The sequence below is a fragment of the Notolepis coatsorum genome (assembly GCF_963971535.1).
Source record: "Notolepis coatsorum genome assembly, chromosome: 13".
In the NCBI taxonomy this organism is placed as follows: domain Eukaryota; kingdom Metazoa; phylum Chordata; class Actinopteri; order Aulopiformes; family Paralepididae; genus Notolepis; species Notolepis coatsorum.
In genome coordinates, this window is record NC_140177.1 from 40,187,930 (window position 1) to 40,207,317 (window position 19,388).

At 46.9% G+C, this 19,388-nt stretch overlaps 1 protein-coding gene across 1 annotated transcript in view; it reads right to left on the reverse strand.

Annotated features, from left to right (window-relative positions):
- The window catches only part of LOC311239337 (protein Niban 1-like), a gene marked incomplete at its 3' end in the record, with an annotated part of 121,538 nt that overhangs the window by 28,869 nt on the left and 73,281 nt on the right, over positions 1–19,388 (reverse strand). Inside the window, exon 11 of the mRNA XM_084327643.1 lies at positions 9,433–9,543. Within this exon, the coding sequence (XP_084183769.1) occupies positions 9,433–9,543 (111 nt within the window). The remainder of the gene's footprint in view (positions 1–9,432; positions 9,544–19,388) is intronic.

A 19,388-nucleotide genomic window follows, 5' to 3' on the forward strand; every position in this document is an offset into this window, starting at 1 on the left:
TCCTGTTCCTGGAACGCTGATTCAGTCTCGTTAACTCGAGCCAGACTTGAGACTCTGGATAAGTGCGCGCGGCCGCTTCAGTTGAAAAGACAGCAGGTGTAGATCGCAGAAATCCTGATCTTCTAACGGCATTGATTGATTGATTGTTTTACAGATTGCAGGCGGCTCAATAGCCTTGCCGACAAGTTAAATGCATAATCTATAGGCTAATTTTAAATCCCTCATTACCCCAATCAATCAGATTATATTTCTTTAAACGTTCCTGCTGGCAGTAGGTTTATGCATTGAATAATCAAATGAGATCTTGCTAGCGAAAATAATTAGTTCAACTGTTTCAGAATAAGGATACGGCTCTCTTATCCATTGATTGATGTATGGTGGATTTTTTATTTATCTGTACTGCGGTGTGACGGTTTGTCCTTTTGACTTTCACGCAGACGACCGGGGTTCGAATCCTAGTCTTTTCCTTCTTTTTGCAATGTAGGAATAATTCAATTTGGTGCACGTTGAGAGCTATATAAAGAATGACATCCTCAATGCATGTAGATTTATAATATTTTAACTTAAAACTAGGCTACTTTTGCGTATAATCATTAATATTATATTCCAAAAAAATTATATTGGAAACACGGGGTTTTGAACACCGGTCGCCCGGTTGCCAGGATGCCTATTGCTTAATGACAAGCATAGAGTGCTGCTTTTGCTTCCGCGTTTTCCCTGATTGGCTGCGCCATGCCCCGCGGCAGGCGCGGCAACCGCAGAGCAGAGCGGCAGAGCGAGCGGAGCGGCAGAGCGCGAGCGGAATTAGGTAACCGCCGCAGTAATCAGCCAAGATTTTCATTCGGCGCTTCAGCTCACCTGGCAGAGCAGCGGTCCTGCGGTCCTGCGGTTCGTTGTTGACGAGTTCGAATCCCATGATTTTTTTTTTTTTAACGTGATTTTTTTTTTAACGTGTATTCTTTCGCCGGTTAAGGTTAGGCATGGTTAAGGTTAAGGTTAAGGTTAGGCATTGTTTCGGAGTTGGTTAAGGTTAGAACGGTTAAGTTTAGGCGCTGTTAAGGAGCTGGTTAAGGTTAGAGTTTGTCAAAGAGAATGGCAATATTCTTTCTATGGTTAAGGTTAGGCATGGTTAAGGTTAAGGTTAGGCATTGTTTCGGAGTTGGTTAAGGTTAGAACGGTTAAGTTTAGGCGCTGTTAAGGAGCTGGTTAAGGTTAGAGTTTGTCTTAGAGACAGCCTATTTCCGCACTGCCGCTCTCCCGCGTTGCCGCGGTCACATGGTCAAATTGTCACATTCTTGCACTCTATGCTTGTCATTAAGCAACACGCTGCCAGGATTCAGCACTAGCCGCTGCGCCACTGTGCCAGACGTGATATACTCATTGTTTATGCATTAATGGACGAGAGACCCGTGTTTAGAATATTTTTCTTACCAAAAAATGAAGTTTTATCTCTTTATTCTCAAATGCATTAATGTGACGTCAACGGCTCATTCAATTTCTCAAACCCGTCAAACAGCGCATCTCATCAGACATTTTAATCCCAGTTACAATATCACACAAAAACCACAATCCCCGCATAGACACTTCAATTTTATGCTTGAATGAAACACAATCCGGCGCTCCGTTAAGCAAATCTACAGCGGAGATTAATATATGAAACTAATCAGAGCCAAACGGCCGATAGGTTTCATTCATTAAAAATATCCCCGCGGGATTCACATTTGCAATGAGCCGTTATTAAAATAACCACATGCAGCGTGTATCGCGACTCCGAGCGCCGTATATGACGTGCATTATTTTATTTAGGACAAAGTAAATCTATAGGCTCAATATGATTTATTATCAGCATTTAGTTCTATTATTATACATTTCAAAAGCCCCCTCTAGGAAAACGAAGCACAGAAACGTAATTCAGAATGGTATAAATGGGATCTCTAGACTGTGAGAATCATTTCAGGAAACGAGCTGTCACTCCTTTGCGGGGGCGTGGCCATAGTTCATCCGGCTAACTGAACTTAACCCTGCTCCCGACCAGGCTCAAACTTTTTGATCTGTTGTCATGGTGATTTGGACAATCGCGCGTCGGGGAACAGAAAGGTCCGGCTTAAGTCAGGCTTGACCGAAAGTTATCCGGCTAACTCAGTTATCCAGGTACGGGGAACGGGGCCCTGGTGTGATCACAGCGCATGCGCATCATGCACACAACGCCGGAAATAATGCAGTGTTGACCAGTTTATGAAAATTATTTAAAATGTTTATTAGCAACGCAGAGCTTTCAAACCATCCCGTATCTCTGTCCGAAACCCTCCTGCAACTGTGAGTACCTTTGAAACGTCTCTGTGATTCTTGTATAACGAACGGTTCGGTCAGAACCAGTCATTCAGGGTAAATCTAGGTTGGTTTCCTATTGAGGAGCAAGTGACTGTGGATTCACTCGGTGCATCACAGTCACGAAAGGGGCTAGGTGGTTGATGGTGGTTGAGAAGTGAGAGAGAACCCTTGTAAGTTCTCTCTATTTATACACTGTGGAGCGCAGTTCTGGAAGGTTCTGCTATGACATCACTGCGGCATCCTCAAACCTCAAGACCGTTCCAGAACGTTCTAGCCTGTTCTAACCGGTGCTACTATGACATCATACTGAAGCTTAACTTGAATTACACTATGACACGGCGGCAGTTACACTAGGTGTTCTGCGTCTGCCCCCCGTGCCAAACAAGCAAGCCAACCTCTTGTTCGCGCATGAGCCCATTATAATTACACTACTGTCGCTATTTCACAATGAACTATAATGAATTACGGTTCATACAGAACACACGCCAGTGTCGGGAGTAATGCACGAAAGCTTATTTCCGCGTTGAAACTAATGCATGAACTGAGGAGCGCATATGCCGTAGTAACGATATTCTACCACTGGGCGTCAGCTACGCATGCTCAGAGCTGTGCGTAGACATAAGCACAAAGTCAAGTTCACGTTCAAATTGATAAATCCCACACTTTGCTTAGAAATGGTCGTACGCACGGGTTAAGCACATATCTGTGCGTACGCAACGTTGATAAATTAGGGCCCTGGTGTGACATTTTTATTCCACACGCTTAACACTTTCTCCGCCAATAACGTCATAGAACGCGTTTCAAGTTCATGCAAATTCTGCCAGATCACGGCGTACGACGTTATTCTGATCATATTTCATATTTTCGCCATGGTATTCATATTTCACTCACGGATCCTTGTCTGATGCTGTCTGAGCCGGCACAACTCTGCAACGCTTCAATACTGCCACCTGGTGGCTGATCGGCGAGTTGCCAAACCGGATATGCCCGTTGGAGCTCGGTCCGTCCCCTAAATCCGTCCGGCCACTCGTTTATCATCCCGGACTCTAGCCACACACCGTGGATATGTGGGGCGGCGTGGCTCAGGGTTAGAGCGGGGCGTCCAATGATCGAAGGGTTGGTGGTTCGAATCCCGCTCAAGCCCATGTCCATCCCATTGCCGTTGTGTCCTTGGGCAAGACACTTAACCTACTTGCCTCGTATGAATGTGTATGCATGTGAATGAATGTTGGTGGTGGTCGGAGGGGCCGTAGGCGTTGATTATTCGCCACGCTTCCGTGAGTCTGCCTCAGGGCAGCTCTGGCTGCAATTGTAGCTTACCACCACCGGTATGACTGTGTATGAACGAATAATGGACTCTGTGAAGCGCTCTGAGTCAGAGCAACAGTCAGTCAGAGAAGAGCGCTATATAAATCCAATCCATCATTATTATTATATGGATTGCTGCCATAACTCAATAATCCACATGATTTGGGCTGTTATTATTATCATACAAACCGGAAATGGATCGCCTCGATCCCCATCACATAACTGGGATCTGTTTGCTCCAGTATCATCGCCCAACGCTAAGAGGAAGCTGCCGTGAGTTTCAGCGTTTTTGTTTATTATTATCCATACAAACTGCTCTGATCTATATATCATCCATACTACATGAAGCATTTAACGACGATCACGGAATTATAAACGACCCCCCCCCCCCCCCGTTCACCCGCGCATGATCAGTCATAAAGTTTAGGACCATGTACAGTTGAAATTTTTAATATAGCGTCGATCGGTATCAAACGGCATTTGATAATCTAATATATGCATTTATGCCTATATCTCACGTTCTAGGAATTACTGCAGAAAACGATAAAAACATATTTATACTCTAGACGGTATTTTTGTATGAATGTATGAATGAAAAAGTAAAACGTTCCTACATCCTGAACGATAGATAATCGATGTTGAATGGGCCATAGTAATGTCAATTTAGCAATACAATTTAAAAAGTTATAGCCCTGCAAAGAAGGTAAACATCTCCATAGACTTACAGTGCTGGCAGTGATCAAACATTGATGGATATAAGCGTGGCAGTTAATGTGTTAATAGTAGGGATGTCCGATATTATCGGCCGACCGATATTATCGGCCGATATCGGCAGTAAAATGTGATATCGGAAAATATCGGTATCCGTTTAAAAAAACAATATTTGTTATATATATATCCAGTGAAATGATTAGTTACCTGAAATTATTCCGTTTTTTGGGGTGGGAAACCCTGCATATATCGGTATCGGTTGATATCGGTATCAGAAATTAAGAGTTGGACAATATCGGAATATCGGTATCGGTAAAAAAGCCAATATCGAGCATCCCTAGTTAATAGTGATCAAAAATAAAATAAAAAAACATGGATTATTGTAATGTGACTCAAAGATGTGATACTGAGCTACTTTCCTGGCATATACATATAAAATATAACCAACGCTATCCACAAAAAAAATAAAACACATGTGAAAAAAAGGCTGATGAGAATTGCGACAAGGGTGACTGGAGGGTTAAACAAACACTCACCTTACCACACTCACTTTACTCACTTTAGACACTTTAACACACTTTATATGTATCTATTATTAAAGAGATTTGCACTACATTCATACCTCATTTGCACCCTATACCCTAAGTTTTGTACCTCATCTCATTTCTGTTACTCATTTTACTCTGTATTGTATATTGTATATTGACTAACATTCCCTTACTTACTTTTTACTTACTTCTTGATTACTTTTTTTACTTACTTTCTTTTACTGTATGTAGCACACTCTCAGGGGCTCATACAGAGACAAGCATTTCATCATAAAGTATTCTGTATTTTGTTGTGACAAATAATAAACAAAATTGAAACTTGAAACTATAACAACAATAATATAATAATAATAATACAATAATAATAGTAATAATAATATAACTATAATACAAATAGTAATAATAATAATAAATAATAATAATAATACTTTCAAATGTATTACTATTATTATTAACATACCCTCTGATTCGATATTCTTGATAGTGGATGGTCAGTTGGCTAACTATCAGTCTGTTTAATAATCATTATTAATATTATTATTATTATTATTATTATTATTACAACTGCAAAGCGCTGGAGAGGGTGTTGCAATCACTCCTGTGGTTCCTTCTGTCTGTCTGTCTGTCTGTCTGTCTGTCTGTCTGTCTGTCTGTCTGTCTGTCTGTCTGTCTGTCTGTCTGTCTGTCTGTCTGTCTGTCTGTCTGTCTGTCTGTCTGTCTGTCTGTCTGTCTGTCTGTCTGTCTGTCTGAACTTCTTAACTTCTAATCTGATTTGGATGAAACATCGCACATAGGTTGACAGCCAAGGATCTGAATTCTGAATTCTGATTCTTTATTTATTATTATAATTTTTTTATTCGTTTATTTGGACAAGACAATGCAAAATTAATTAACACTGTGGAGTGTAAAAATTGCCGGATTTAGCACGAGGCTAATTTCCATCCGTCCCCAAACATAAAAACAGGACTCATAGAAACAGTAAGAAATGTACAAATACATAAAAACAGGACACATAAAAACAGTAGAAAAATACATAACAGCATATCACATGTGTTCACATGACTCGTTGGACTTCAGCCATTTTTTTAGTTGCCCTCTAAAAGAAGCAAGGGTGGGGCTTTCCCTTATGGAAATGGGGAGACTGTTCCATGTTTGACTGCCTTTTATGGACAGGACGTTTTGGCCAAACGTGGTCAGTCTACGTTGGACCATGCAGTCACCTCTGGTGTCTGACCTGGTGCAGAGTCCAGTGTTTCTTTTTTTGTAGATTAATTCCTGTACAGGAGGGGGAACTAGTCCATGTAGGCATTTGTAGATGAAACAAGAGCTTTTTAAGACTTTGAAATTTTCAAAGCTCAAAAAGCTATATTGTTTCAAAATATTGCAATGGTGGTATGCCAATGGTTTCCTGGCAAATACCTTGATGGCTCTATGATAAAGCTGTTCGATTCCCTACCCATAACCACCCTCCTCCAACCTACCACCCCCTTTCCCCCTGCCCTACCTTCTCTCCTCTCCTGCCCCTAGCCCCACATAGACTCATCAGCTCAGCAACACTTTTCCAACATGCCAGAGTCAGCCTTGTATTGTAGTAAATCTCTTGCTTACATCAATTGTGTGTTGTCAGAACAGATCATGTTTGTAGGTTAAAGGGACACTTCAAACCGATTTATTTTGCATATAATCTCACACATATCCCAAGGCTTTAAACTGTTTTGCACACATTCATTTAGTTTGAATATCTCCTCCCGTGATTGCCAACTTCAACAGATGAAAAAATAACAATCCCTATTGCAATTCATATATTATTTATCAACATCATTTCATCTCTGATGACATCACAGGAGGAGATATTCAAACTCATTTACTCTCAATAACTGTCAAACTTGTCAAAAATAGTTGTGTGCAAAACCGTTTAGAGCCTTTCAGTGAAGTGCCCGGACTGCCCGCCTATTTAACTCATTCTGCGCCACGGGTCGGGGTGCCAGATGGCGCTATTACGCCAGAGCTGTAAGTCAATGGGGCGCTTTGTTCACTTGCGAGTGCTTAAAATATATGTTTTTAATTTTTTGTATCCACTTTTTCTCCTCCTGTTTTTCTGTGTTTTTCTCCCATCCCAATTTAGTCGTGCCAATTCCCCCCTCCCTTTCCTGGTCGTTGTCCCCTCCGATACATGCGGAGTCAGCCAGCCACTTCTTTACACCTGCCAGCGCGGACTCTCATTGGTGAGGTGTAACGTGTGCGAGGCTCACACTACCCTCACCATCTCCCTTCCTCGCTGTGCAGGCGCCCTGACCGACCTATAGGAGTCGCTGTTTACAACGACCAGATTACCACCCACCGGCTTCCCTCCCGCTGACTCTGCCAATTGAGCCAGTATGACGGCCGCCCAAGCCGGAGGCAACGCTGACAGCCGGATGCGATACCAGTGTCTCTCGCGTTGGTGACGAGCGCTTAGTCCGCTGCGCCACCCAGCCGCCTTTGCTTAAAATATATCTTATATTATATCTATGAGTCTAATACACCCGTCGGTTGTCAGTGAGTTGCTTCCAGTCAACATCCATGAAACAGATTGTTTTTTCATCGGTACATTTCTGTTTTATACCGGTTTGAATATGAATATAGTTTGGGTGCTCCTGAGTAATTCCAGGAAAATACGCGATAATAGCCCTTTAGTGGAATACACTAAACACGTTGTCATTTTTTGCCTAATTATCAAATCTTCCTGAAATCAACACTAGATTATCATTATTATCCTTCCCCATGCAAGAATGAAAAGGGCCCTGGACCGCGGGGCTCCCCCCCCCCCACCTCCTGCACCGAACGGCACACAGACACACACACACACACAGAGACAGCGTCGATTGTGGTAGAAAGAAATATCAACGCAAGATTTTATATATAGTGTTCTTACCTTGTCTCTGATGTAATGCAAAAGAAATAATCCAATTATCTGATCGCCATTCCAAATACTGCTCGTGGAGGTCCGTCCCACATTACCGAGCGTTACACATGAAAGGGCGGCTTGAAGCCTTTTTACAACGCATCCGCGTTTCCGGGTTCCCGTTTTGCGCTCTGATTGGCCAGGTCATGTGACATGAGCGCCAATCGTGGGACGGCAAGTTTCTACACTGGTTAAGCTTAGGCACTCTTCGAAATTGGTTAAGGTTAGAGTTTGTCTTAGAGCGTGACGGCAAGTTCTTTCGCCGGTTAAGCTTAGGCACTCTTTCGAAGTTGGTTAAGGTTAGAGTTTGTCTTAGAGCATGGCGATAGAACGTCAGGTAGTTTGCAGGCTGTTCGACGCGGAAATGGGCAAACACGCTATTGGGCGCACAAGTCACATGACCTGGCCAATCAGAGCGCCGGAAACGCGGATGCGTTGTAAAAAGGCTAAACGCGAACGGGCGGGCGGGGTTACTGTACCATGCCATCGTTGCAAAGGCCTACCTTGCCTGAGCACCTAAACCCCACCCGCACGGCTCGGATCGTCCCAGAAAAAAAATGACACCATTTCCAATGGAGTGCAATACCAGCTGGAAGGCGTAGGCGGCGGTATTTGCCCTTTTGCGAGCTCAGACCCATTCCCAATGATAACATCAGGCTGGATGGATGAAAATGAATGGATATAGCTAATAAAAGAAATAACGATTAAAACCAGAGTTTTCTCGTGATTGGCACTGAATGGTTGGCGAGTTAACCCAACTTTTCTCGTGGCTGGTGTAGCCGGTACAACGCTGTACCTGCCAAACACTTCGACCATGCCTTGAGTGGGCGACTGCGGGCGACATCACAAACCGTTGCGCCAAGAAAGGAATTCCTCTCTAAGCGCTCAGTTTGGATGCCTCTGGGGAGTGAGTTTTACTTCTATGTACCGTAATCACACTATCGCGGTACATATCCGTTACATTCACCCCCCCTAAACTCACACCACTCAGGCATCCGGGTCACGGCACCACTGTAGCCGGTACAACGCTGTACCTGCCAAACACTTCGACCATGCCTTGAGTGGGAGTCGAACCCCGGGCGTCCGCACTGCGGGCGACATCACAAACCGCTGCGCCAAGAAAGGAATTCCTCTCTAAGCGCTCAGTTTGGATGCCTCTGGGGAGTGAGTTTTACTTCTATGTACCATAGTCACACTATCGCGGTACATATCCGTTACATTGGCGTAGAATGAGTTAATGTTCGCTGTATGACCAATTGTCCTCCATCATCTTGTTATATGCCCATGAAATCTAGTGATCTATGCACAAAATAGATTATTTTATTTCAAGCAAATCTCAATAGACCTCTCACGGTCACGTTATTATGATAAGCCCGGCTGCATTTTTCTTTCTGGTCAGGTGACCTGATCTGCAATGCTAAGCTACAGTAGATCTTTCCTTTTTTCTTAACTGCCGCTTAGAATTCAAAATCCACTGCCTTATCAGAGAGAGAAATTTACATTAGAACAATACATTTATATTATTGTTGTTATCATTGTTATTGTTGTTGTTGTTATTATGATTATGATTAGTAGTTGTAGTAACAATACCTTCAGCACTCTGTGATTGGCCCTCTCCGTGGCAATGCTAAACTGGGATGGATTATCTCTGACAGCTGATTGGAGGAGGAGCTCTAAGGTGTAGTCAGCACTGTCCAACAACTGAAACACACACAAACACACATACACACACACACACACACACACACACACACACACACACACACACAAACACAAACACACACACACACACACACACACACACACACACACACACACACACACAATAAAGAGTGGGTTTTACCATAAGTACTGAAGAACATGTGAAACACAGTTTTCGTGTTTTCGTACTCTATAGTGCTAATTTCATCAACTAGTGGTCAGAAACTCTATTGTATATATATTTAACACATTGGACGCCAGACCCGAGTATAGTCGGGTTAACTCGTCAACGCTTGAGCGCCAATCATGACTATAGTCGGGTTTTAATCGTTATTTCTTTTATTAGCGATATCCATTCATTTTCATCCATCCAACCTGATGTTATCATTGGGAATGGGTCTGAGCTCGCAAAAGGGCAAATACCGCCGCCTATCGTCTCCCGGATTGTATTGCACATCATTGGATTGGATTGGCTGGGGATGTGCATCAAAAAAAAAAGTCCGGTCCAGGTTTTCCTTCTCGGGCATGCAGTATCGTTATACCACATTGACTGGGGAGACTGGGAGCAGCGTGGATTATGTGTTTTGGATATATAACGTTGGATCAATAAACGCGATCAATATTTGGAATGGCGATCCGGAATTGGATTAATCTTTTTGCAGGACATCAGATGTGAGGTAAGGACTCTATGTTACCAGTCTTGGATTAATCAGATGTTTTTTTCACAGCGATCACAACGTGTCTGTGTGTGTGTGTGTGTGTGTGTGTGTGTGTGTGTGTGTGTGTGTGTGTGTGTGTGTGTGTGTGTGTGTGTGTGTGTGTGTGTGTGTGTGTGTGTGTGTGTGTGTGTGTGTGTGTGTGTGTGTGTGTGTGTGTGTGTGTGTGTGTGTGTGTGTGTGTGTGTGTGTGTGTGTGTGTGTGTGTGTGTGTGTGTGTGTGTGTGTGCGTGCGTGCGTGCCGTTGGCGCTGACCAAAACACGGATAAGCGATTTTTCAGCCCGCTTCTGTATGCATAAGGACACATATACTATCAATAATCTAGCATCTATTTGAAAACGATTCATAAATCAGCCAAAAAATTACAACGTGTTTTGTGTATTCCACTAAAGGGCTATTATCGCGTCTTTCTCTGGAATTACTAGAAATCACCAAAACTATACTCGTATTCAAAACGGTATAAAACGGAAATGTACCGATGAAAAAACTATCCGTTTTGTACATGTTGACTGCAAGCAACTCATTGATAAGCGACGTGTGTATTAGACCCATAGCCATAATTTAAGATATATTTTAAGCACTCGCAAATATCCCCGTCCTCCCATTGATTAAAGCGGTGGCGTACTAGACCTAATTTCCCGGAAGGGGCGTGGCGCTCAATGTGTTAATGTTCATATATATACAGGGTATCTGCAGGGTATTAACAAGTATTAAATTCATAATTCTCAATTTAAGGCCTTAAAAGGTATTAAAATTCGTACATTTCAGCCCGACTGTTGGGAGATGAAATAATATAAAATATATGAAATGTTTTTGCATTCAAGTTGTTGTTTTTGTGGGGCTACCGAGAGCTTGGTGTGTCTGGCGAGAGCTTGTATGGAACGCGTAAACATTTAAATTGGCATGCAAGTTATATTATCGTACTTGGCCATCGCGCCCCGCTCTTAAGCCTATCGAGATATACCTCATCTCATGTACCTACTGTACTCCACTAACGAAAAAACAAATACGCCCATCACCTGCCGGGTTCCGCCCCTATGGAGGCGTAGCCTATAAGACACTAGGCATGGTCACCAAACACTCTTCCTCTATTTCGTTTCCATCATATCGGTCGCAGTGTGCCTTTATGTAACTAGTTGTTATGAAAAGATTAGAGAAATTGCGTAATGTTGAAAGCTTACCGGAGGTTTGCTTACCACTGGAATCTTCGGGGCATGTTTCAGCGACACGGGCCTATGTTGATGTTTCCTTGTCTGGTGGCAGCAGACCAAGGAGCAGCGTACAAGGTTTGGCTATCGGGCCAGCTTGTACACAGGTAGGCCCTGTGTCATCAGGCATTGATGTTGGTGTTAGTAATGCTGTGAAGTGTGTTTCGGCGCCAGGGCCGGGGTGGCTTGGTGAACATTCCACTGCAGTGGACGATTTCCTGGCTATCCTGGAGCATCCTGCTTACACTAATGCTACTAATGCTACTGCTAATGCTAATGTTGATGCTGAAATGGGTCGTTGTTCTAATATTCCCCGCCGCGGGACGGTGCCGCTTTTCTCTCCTCTTGCCCGGTTCATTGATGAAGGTCAGTCGGTTGCTAATGTGGGGGGTTTTGCTGAGACTTATTTGCCTTTTTTACGGGTAAAAAGGCTAACAACAGGGTGCAGGCCGGGGGTACCGTGGCTACGTAGCCAGGTAGCTTTGTTCCTGTGCCCCGGCGGGGATGAACGATGTCCCACCCGGCCGATGCTTGAGAGCGAATCGGCTCGGAGGGTGGCAGTATGGACGGATGAGTGGTATACTGCTGCAGGATGGTTTGTAGCGGCGGCCAGTGTTATGGCTCAGCTGGCTAGTTTCCTATCCACATTGGCGTCGGGTAGTGGGGCTATGGGTCCAGCCGACATTGTAAACATGTTGCATGTTTGTGGTGTTATAGAGATCTTGACTCGCAAGCTATAACTGCGGGGAGGATTACGATGCTATCAACGTTTGTTGTTAGGCATGTTTGGTTGGAGCACTCTCCTCTTGGGGAAGAGGATAGGTTTTCTCTCCTCACGACTCCTTTTTCCACGGAAAGACTTTTTGGTAATTCTGTGGAGGCGCAGGCGATTGTTGATCTGGGTCCCACACCGCCTCACGCTGTGCAGCCAGAGGTGGGAGGGATCGGCCATTTTGGGTGTATTCGGCTTGGATAAAACATGCCGTCATTCTGCCGCGAGCAGCCCGCTCCCCGTTCAATCCTCTCTCTGTTACCCACGGAAGCGGGGCTCTGATCGTTTTCCTTTGGCTGCGGGCCGCGAACCTTCTTTGAAGCGCATGCGGCCCCATTCTTCACTTCTCATGGGGACAGGGGCTGACACCCAGTTGATGGCTGAGCCTGGGTCTGTCCGTGAGAATGTTGTGCTGTCGCGTGGCTCCTGCACCACACGTTGTGTGATGGGGGAGCCTGGTGTTACGGCTGCCACTAGCTACAGTGGTCAGCAGGGGGACTCGAGGCCTCTTCTGTTGAATGCACAGCAAGGGTTACCCCGGCCTCGCCTTCGCCAGGCGGGGTATCACGCTGATGCCTCCCACTCCCGTGAGAGCGGCAGTGGTCTGCAAAGAAGAGGCGAGCGTGATTTGGGTGATAGCAATATCACTGCAGGGCTACGGCGTGTAGGAGCCCATGGGGTGCTCATGCCTTGCGTGTCTAGCTGTAGAAAAACTCCTCAGCATGCGCTAGAGGGGTGTTCAGGGGGGGGGTGTGTGTCAACCAGTTTGATGACAGCTTCTCCCGTATCAAACCGGCCCTTTCTGTCGGGGTCCCCCCTTGGGTGCGTCGCACAGCGGGAGGGACCGGGCCAACTATCTACTGTCCTTGCGGCCCAGCGTCAATTGACGGCGGGTGCGCTGTGGGATTATTTTCACATATGGCGACAAGAATGCCGTTTGGGGGGGTGGATAGAGAGAACGTTGAAGGAGGGGCTTGTGTTGCAGTTCGCGCAACCCCACCCTCCGTTCTCAGGTTTGGTGCCGACCCTATTGTCAGGGTCAGAAGCAGTGACAGCCCTGGCCGACGAGATCCAATCTCTGTTGGCGAAGCAGGCCGTAGTCGTGGTCCCGAGAGAGGACGCGATGGCAGGCGTCTACTCCCGTTATTTTCTGGTGCCCAAGAAAACGGGGGAGGTCAGACCTATACTGGATCTGTCCGCGTTCAATCGGTTGATTGTAGCGAGACCGTTCAGGATGTTGACCGTCAAACTCCTTCTGCTTGCTGTCAGAAGGGGAGACTGGTTCAATGACGCGGCCATTTTGGTCTTGGGGGATTTCAACAGCGCGCGTCTTAAAAAGGTGCTGCCGAATTTCTATCAGCATGTGACCTGTCCCACCAGAGGCGAGAACATATTAGACCATGTATACTCGCAATTTAAGAATGGGTACAAGTCACAGGCTCTTAGTCCATTCGGTAAAAGCGATCACGCCGCAATTTTTCTTTTGCCTAAGTACAAACAGTGTCTCAAGCGAACGCCGGTGGTCTCGCGAGAGGTTAAGCGTTGGACCGTGACGTCAGTAGAGTCACTCCAAGCAGTGCTGGGAAGCACAGAATGGAGTGTACTCCGTGATAACACAGCCAATATTAACGAATACACCGAAACGGTGATTGACTATGTCTGTACTCAGGTAGAAGTAATAATCCCCACCACCAAAATTAATATCTACCCAAACCAAAAGCCCTGGGTAGACAAATCCGTCCGTGAGGCTCTGAAAGTGCGCACATCAGCATACAACACCGGGCTGGTGACAGGCAACATGGAAGAACACAAGATGGCAAGATACAACGTCAGGAGAGCAGTAATAGAGGCAAAACGGCGTTACAGGGATAAAGTTGAACTTCAGTTTGAACAGGCTGACTCTAGAGGCATGTGGCAGGGCCTCAGAACAATGACAGACTACAAAGGAACCCCCCTCAAACTGAACAGTGACATCTCCTTAGCAAATGATCTCAACTCCTTCTATGCGAGGTTTGAGGCTGTGAATAACAACACCAGCCTACAAACCACGGCAATGGGGGGGGGGGGGTCTGCTGATGGAGACTCAGTGTTCAGGGTAACAGAGCATGAGGTGAGACGGATCTTTAAAAAAGTGGATATCAGGAAGGCAGCAGGACCGGACGGCATCCCCGGCCGCGTCCTAAAAGTCTGTGCCGACCAACTGGCCCCGGTATTCACTGACATCTTCAACCTGTCCTTGGAACAGGCCGTCATCCCCACCTGTCTGAAGAAGTCCACCATCATCCCTGTACCCAAAAAATCTACGCCCGCTTGCCTCAACGACTACCGCCCTGTAGCCCTCACCTCCATAGCCATGAAGTGCTTTGAGAAGCTAGTGAAGGGCTACATCTGTTCCTCCCTCCCCATCAACCTGGACCCTCTGCAATTTGCATATCGCCCCAACAGGTCCACGGAGGACGCCATAGCCCATGTGCTGCACACAGCAGCATCACATCTGGACAAGAGGAAGGGGAACTATGTGAGAATGCTGTTCATCGACTACAGCTCAGCATTCAATACCATAGTCCCCTCCAAACTCATAGCCAAGCTCAGGGACCTGGGCTTGAACTATGACCTGTGCCAGTGGGTCCTGGACTTCCTGACGGGCAGACCCCAGGTGGTAAGAGCCGGCAACTGCACCTCCTCATCCATCACGCTCAACATAGGGGCCCCCCAGGGCTGTGTTCTGAGCCCCCTCCTCTACTCCCTGTACACACATGACTGCGTAGCACAGCGGAACAACAACACCATCATCAAATTTGCTGATGACACAGTAGTGGTGGGCCTGATCTCTGCCAACGACGAAAGGGCCTACCTGGAAGAGGTAGAGAACCTGTCACAGTGGTGTCAGGAGAACTGCCTCTCCCTGAACGTCAGCAAAACAAAAGAGATGATTGTGGACTTCAGGAGGTCGGGGGTCAAGGACTACAGCCCCCTCAGCATCGACGGGGCACCAGTTGAGAGAGTGAACAGTTTCAAGTACCTCGGAGCCCACATATCCGAGGACTTGACATGGACCACACACATTGACAGTGTTGTGAAGAAGGCACGACAACGCCTCTACTTCCTCAGGCGCCTAAGGAAGTTCCAAGTCAGTCAGAAGATCCTTAGGAACTTCTACTCATGTACAATAGAGAGCATCCTGACCGGCAACATCACCTCCTGGTTTGGGAATAGCACTGCACAAGACCGTAGCAGACTACAAAGAGTGACACGTTCAGCCGAACGCACAATTAGAGGGGGGCTTCCCACCCTCCAGAACATTTACAACAAGCGGTGCAAGGGGAAGGCTAAGAGAATTATTAAGGACTCGAGCCACCCGAACAACTGCCTCTTTGAACTGCTGCCGTCAGGCAAGCGATACCGGAGTCTTATGGCGAGCACAGAAAGACTCAGAAGGAGCTTCTATCCCCAGGCCATCAGGCTGCTAAACGAACAATAATCGCTAAACGAACAATAATCACTATGCAACAACCATCAAATGCACACAGCACACACACCCACACGCACACACACACTCACTCAAACAAACAACACACTGCAGCACCCACTCTCCACACTTTAGATCACACAAACACACTTACACTTTATATTTATTGATAAAGGATTTGCACTACAACTCGTACACCTACTGTGAATTGTACCTAAACTGCACCTCGTCCATTTATGCCTTGCACTATATAGTATTGTATATTAGTACACTGCACAGTATTGTATATTGTATGGTAACTACGTCTACGAACATTGTACATATGTCTAAACTGAACACTGTGACCTCTTTTTTTTTTTCTTCTAATTTTTACTATGTTTTTATTTCATACTTATCTTGTCATGCACAGTCTCTGGAGCGCAACAGTAAGAAGCATTTTGTACAAAAGTATTCTGTACTTCTGTATGACAACTATTAAAGAAACTTGAAACTTGAAACTTGAAACCTCCATAGACCTGAAGGATGCGTATTTTCACATCCCGATTTTCCCTCTTCACAGGAAGTTCCTGCGGTTCCTGTTTCAGGGCGTAGCGTACGAGTACCAGAGGTTGCCGTTCGGCTATTTTCTGGATCCCCGCACATTCACCAAGTGCGTAGCGACTGCGCTGGAGCCTCTACGTCGTCGGGGAATATGGGTTCTATTCTATCTCGACGACATTCTACTCCTCAGTCGTTCGGAGGAGGTTGCCAGGTCTCATACCAGGCTGGTGGTGGAATTCCTCACCAGGCTGGGTTTTGCTGTGAACTGGAAGAAGAGTACGCCTCTTCCCAGTCAACAGGTGGAGTACTTGGGCTTGACGTTGAGGTCGAGGCCCATGATTGTAACCCTCTCGGAGCAGCGGTGGGTGTCTATCCTTCGCACGCTCTGCAGCGGCGTATATCAACAGGCAGGGTGGGACTCGTTCCATCCGCCTGCACCGGACGGCGGTCGAACTTTGGCTATGGGCATCTCGCAGGCTGCGCAGTCTGAGGGCGCTCCACATCCCTGGTGCAGAGAATGTGGGCACGGATATGATGTCTCGGGGCGGTCCTCGTTACGACGGAACTCTGCCCCGACATAGTCAGACAGATCTGGGATCGTTTCGGGGAGGCCTCGTAGATCTGTTTGCGAGCCGACGCTCTCACAAGTGCCCCTTGTGGTTCTCGGTCAGTCGAGCAGATCATCCCCCCTTGGGGGTGGATGCCTTCTCGATCTTTCCATGGCCGCCCGGTCTTCTGTACGCCTTTCCTCCTGTACAGCTGTTGGGTCAGCTGTTGGAGCGGATACGGAGGGAGCGCAGGACGGTGATCCTGGTCGCGCCGGACCGGGGCACGGCAGTGTGGTTTCCGGTCTTGATCCAGCTACTGGTCGCTCCGCCTTGGGTTATTCCTTGGTCGGCGACAGCCCTCTCTCAGCAACACGGGTCGCTGTTCCAGTACCCGGTGTTGAGCCAACGCCTGTTGGTGTGGCTGGTGGGAGGGTAAGTCTGGAGAGGATGGACCCTTCTGTGGTTAATACCATCCGGAATGCGCATGCTCCCTCCACTGTCGCGCTTTACGCGGGCAGATGGCGTATGTTCCAAGAGTGGTGTAAGGCGGGGGGCCGGGACCCAGTCTCCTGCCCCCTGGATGCTGTCCTTAGTTATCTCCAGTCTCTCCTTGGTAGACTGTCGGCTTCGACGGTGAGGGTATATGCAGCAGCTATATCCTCCTATCATGAGGGGTTTGAGGGGGATGTCTTGTTCAGCCACCCTCTTGTGAAGCGTTTCCTGCTTGGCGCTCGACGCGTTAAGCCGGTGCAATGCTCTTTGGCTCCGAGTTGGGATCTTCAATTGGTCCTCGTCGGTTGTCCTTGGCCCCGTTTGAGCCGCTTGAGCAAGCGCCATTGGGACAGCTGTCTTTCAAGACCGCATTCTTGCTGGCTGTCACCTCCGCTAAACGCGTGGGTGAGCTCTGTGCTCTTTCGGTACGTCCAGAGTGCCTGTCTTTTCGTTCCGATTGCGGTGCCACTCTGCGGCCTAATCCTGCTTTCGTGCCTAAGTGGAGAATTATCCAGCGCCTTTCCTACAGAGATATTATTATTATTATTATTATTATTATTATTATTATTATTATTATAGGGGCACTTACTATACAAGTATTATTTATCATCTGGTGCCACCTAGTGGGCGTTTACTGCAGACTGTGGGACTCCTGGAGACAGAAACTGTGAACAGGTGGGCTGATTCAGAGTCTGCGTGACGCACTATTTAAGAGACACTCATAGCCATATGCCTGTAATGAGAAAAGCCCCGTAGGCGATCTAACTGGCTAACGGTATGTTGCATTGTTGTCTTTTGTATGCGCTGTTTATGTTCGTAATTATCATTTATATATGCATAGCACATGTGGCTAATGAATGCCGTTTTGTTTCCCGTTTGTACAGGTAAATAATCTGACTGTTAACTGACGGTAAAGTGACTAATGACTGATGAATACTACCGTCTAAAGACTACCAGTAATCTAATGGCTACTAATGACTAATGCTACTAGCTACCTACTGTCTAATTGACCACCTGCTGGCTGTTTGCCAATGACGTTGGAGTTTTCGAGTGTTTGGATGCTATATCCTAATAAATAACATTCAAGCAGATGTCGGAATTGTTTCCTTTGGTCCGTATTAAAACAGTTGATCGCCTGCACCCTTCCAATGGGGAGATCTAGTTGACGCACATTGACAGTGACTGCTAGATAATTGGACACTAAGAATATCCGGAGTTCCTTCCGCTCCAGGGATATTGTGGTTCAGGCGTTTCGTCCGCCTCCTCACGCTAGTGAGTTAGATGCAGGCCTTCACCTGTCATGTCCGGTCCGTGCTTTGGGAATTTACCTCAGCCGTACTCAGGACCTCAGGGTTACCGATCAGCTTTTTGTCTGTCACGGTGGTTCTCGTGCCGGTAAGGCACTATCGAAACAGCGCCTGTCCCATTGGTTGTGCGAGGGCATTGCCCTCTGCTACACGTTGGCCGGGCTGGATCCCCCTGGGGGCGTCAGGGCGCACTCCACTCGTGGGGTGGCTGCCTCTGCCGCTCTGCTGGGTGGGGCCTCGGTGGAGGACATCTGTGCTGCAGCTTCATGGTCCTCCCCGGGCCCCTTTGTAAGGTTTTACCTCATGGACATGACCGGGGATTCTGTCTCCCAGGCGGTTCTGGGGTCTGTGGCCTTTCCTGCTTCCCGTCCTTTGGTAGGGTAGCTGGAGTGTGTGGGTATGGGCCACAGTGTGTTAGGTCACACGTGGTTCCGCCTATGCTGTGTGTTCAAGGGGTTCTAGTTCCCTCTTGCTCGCACTCAGGTGGAGTTGACTGCCCCCCCCTTCATTAGGAAGGATGGGGTGACGGGACTCCCCAACCCCTTGATGTGGGCTTACGGGGCCTCAGGGGGTACATCTGTCGGGCCTCGCGTCCGCTCTACCCCATATCTCGATAGGCTTAAGAGCGGGACGCGATGGCCAAGTACAATAATATAACGAAAGGTTATGTATATAACCTAGTTATATGAGTACTGGCTGAGCGTCCCGCTCTTAACGGCCCTGAGTTCCTGTGGAGAGTCACAGCCACGTGACCCCGCAATCGCCATCTCGTCCCCCAGTACAGACGCTATT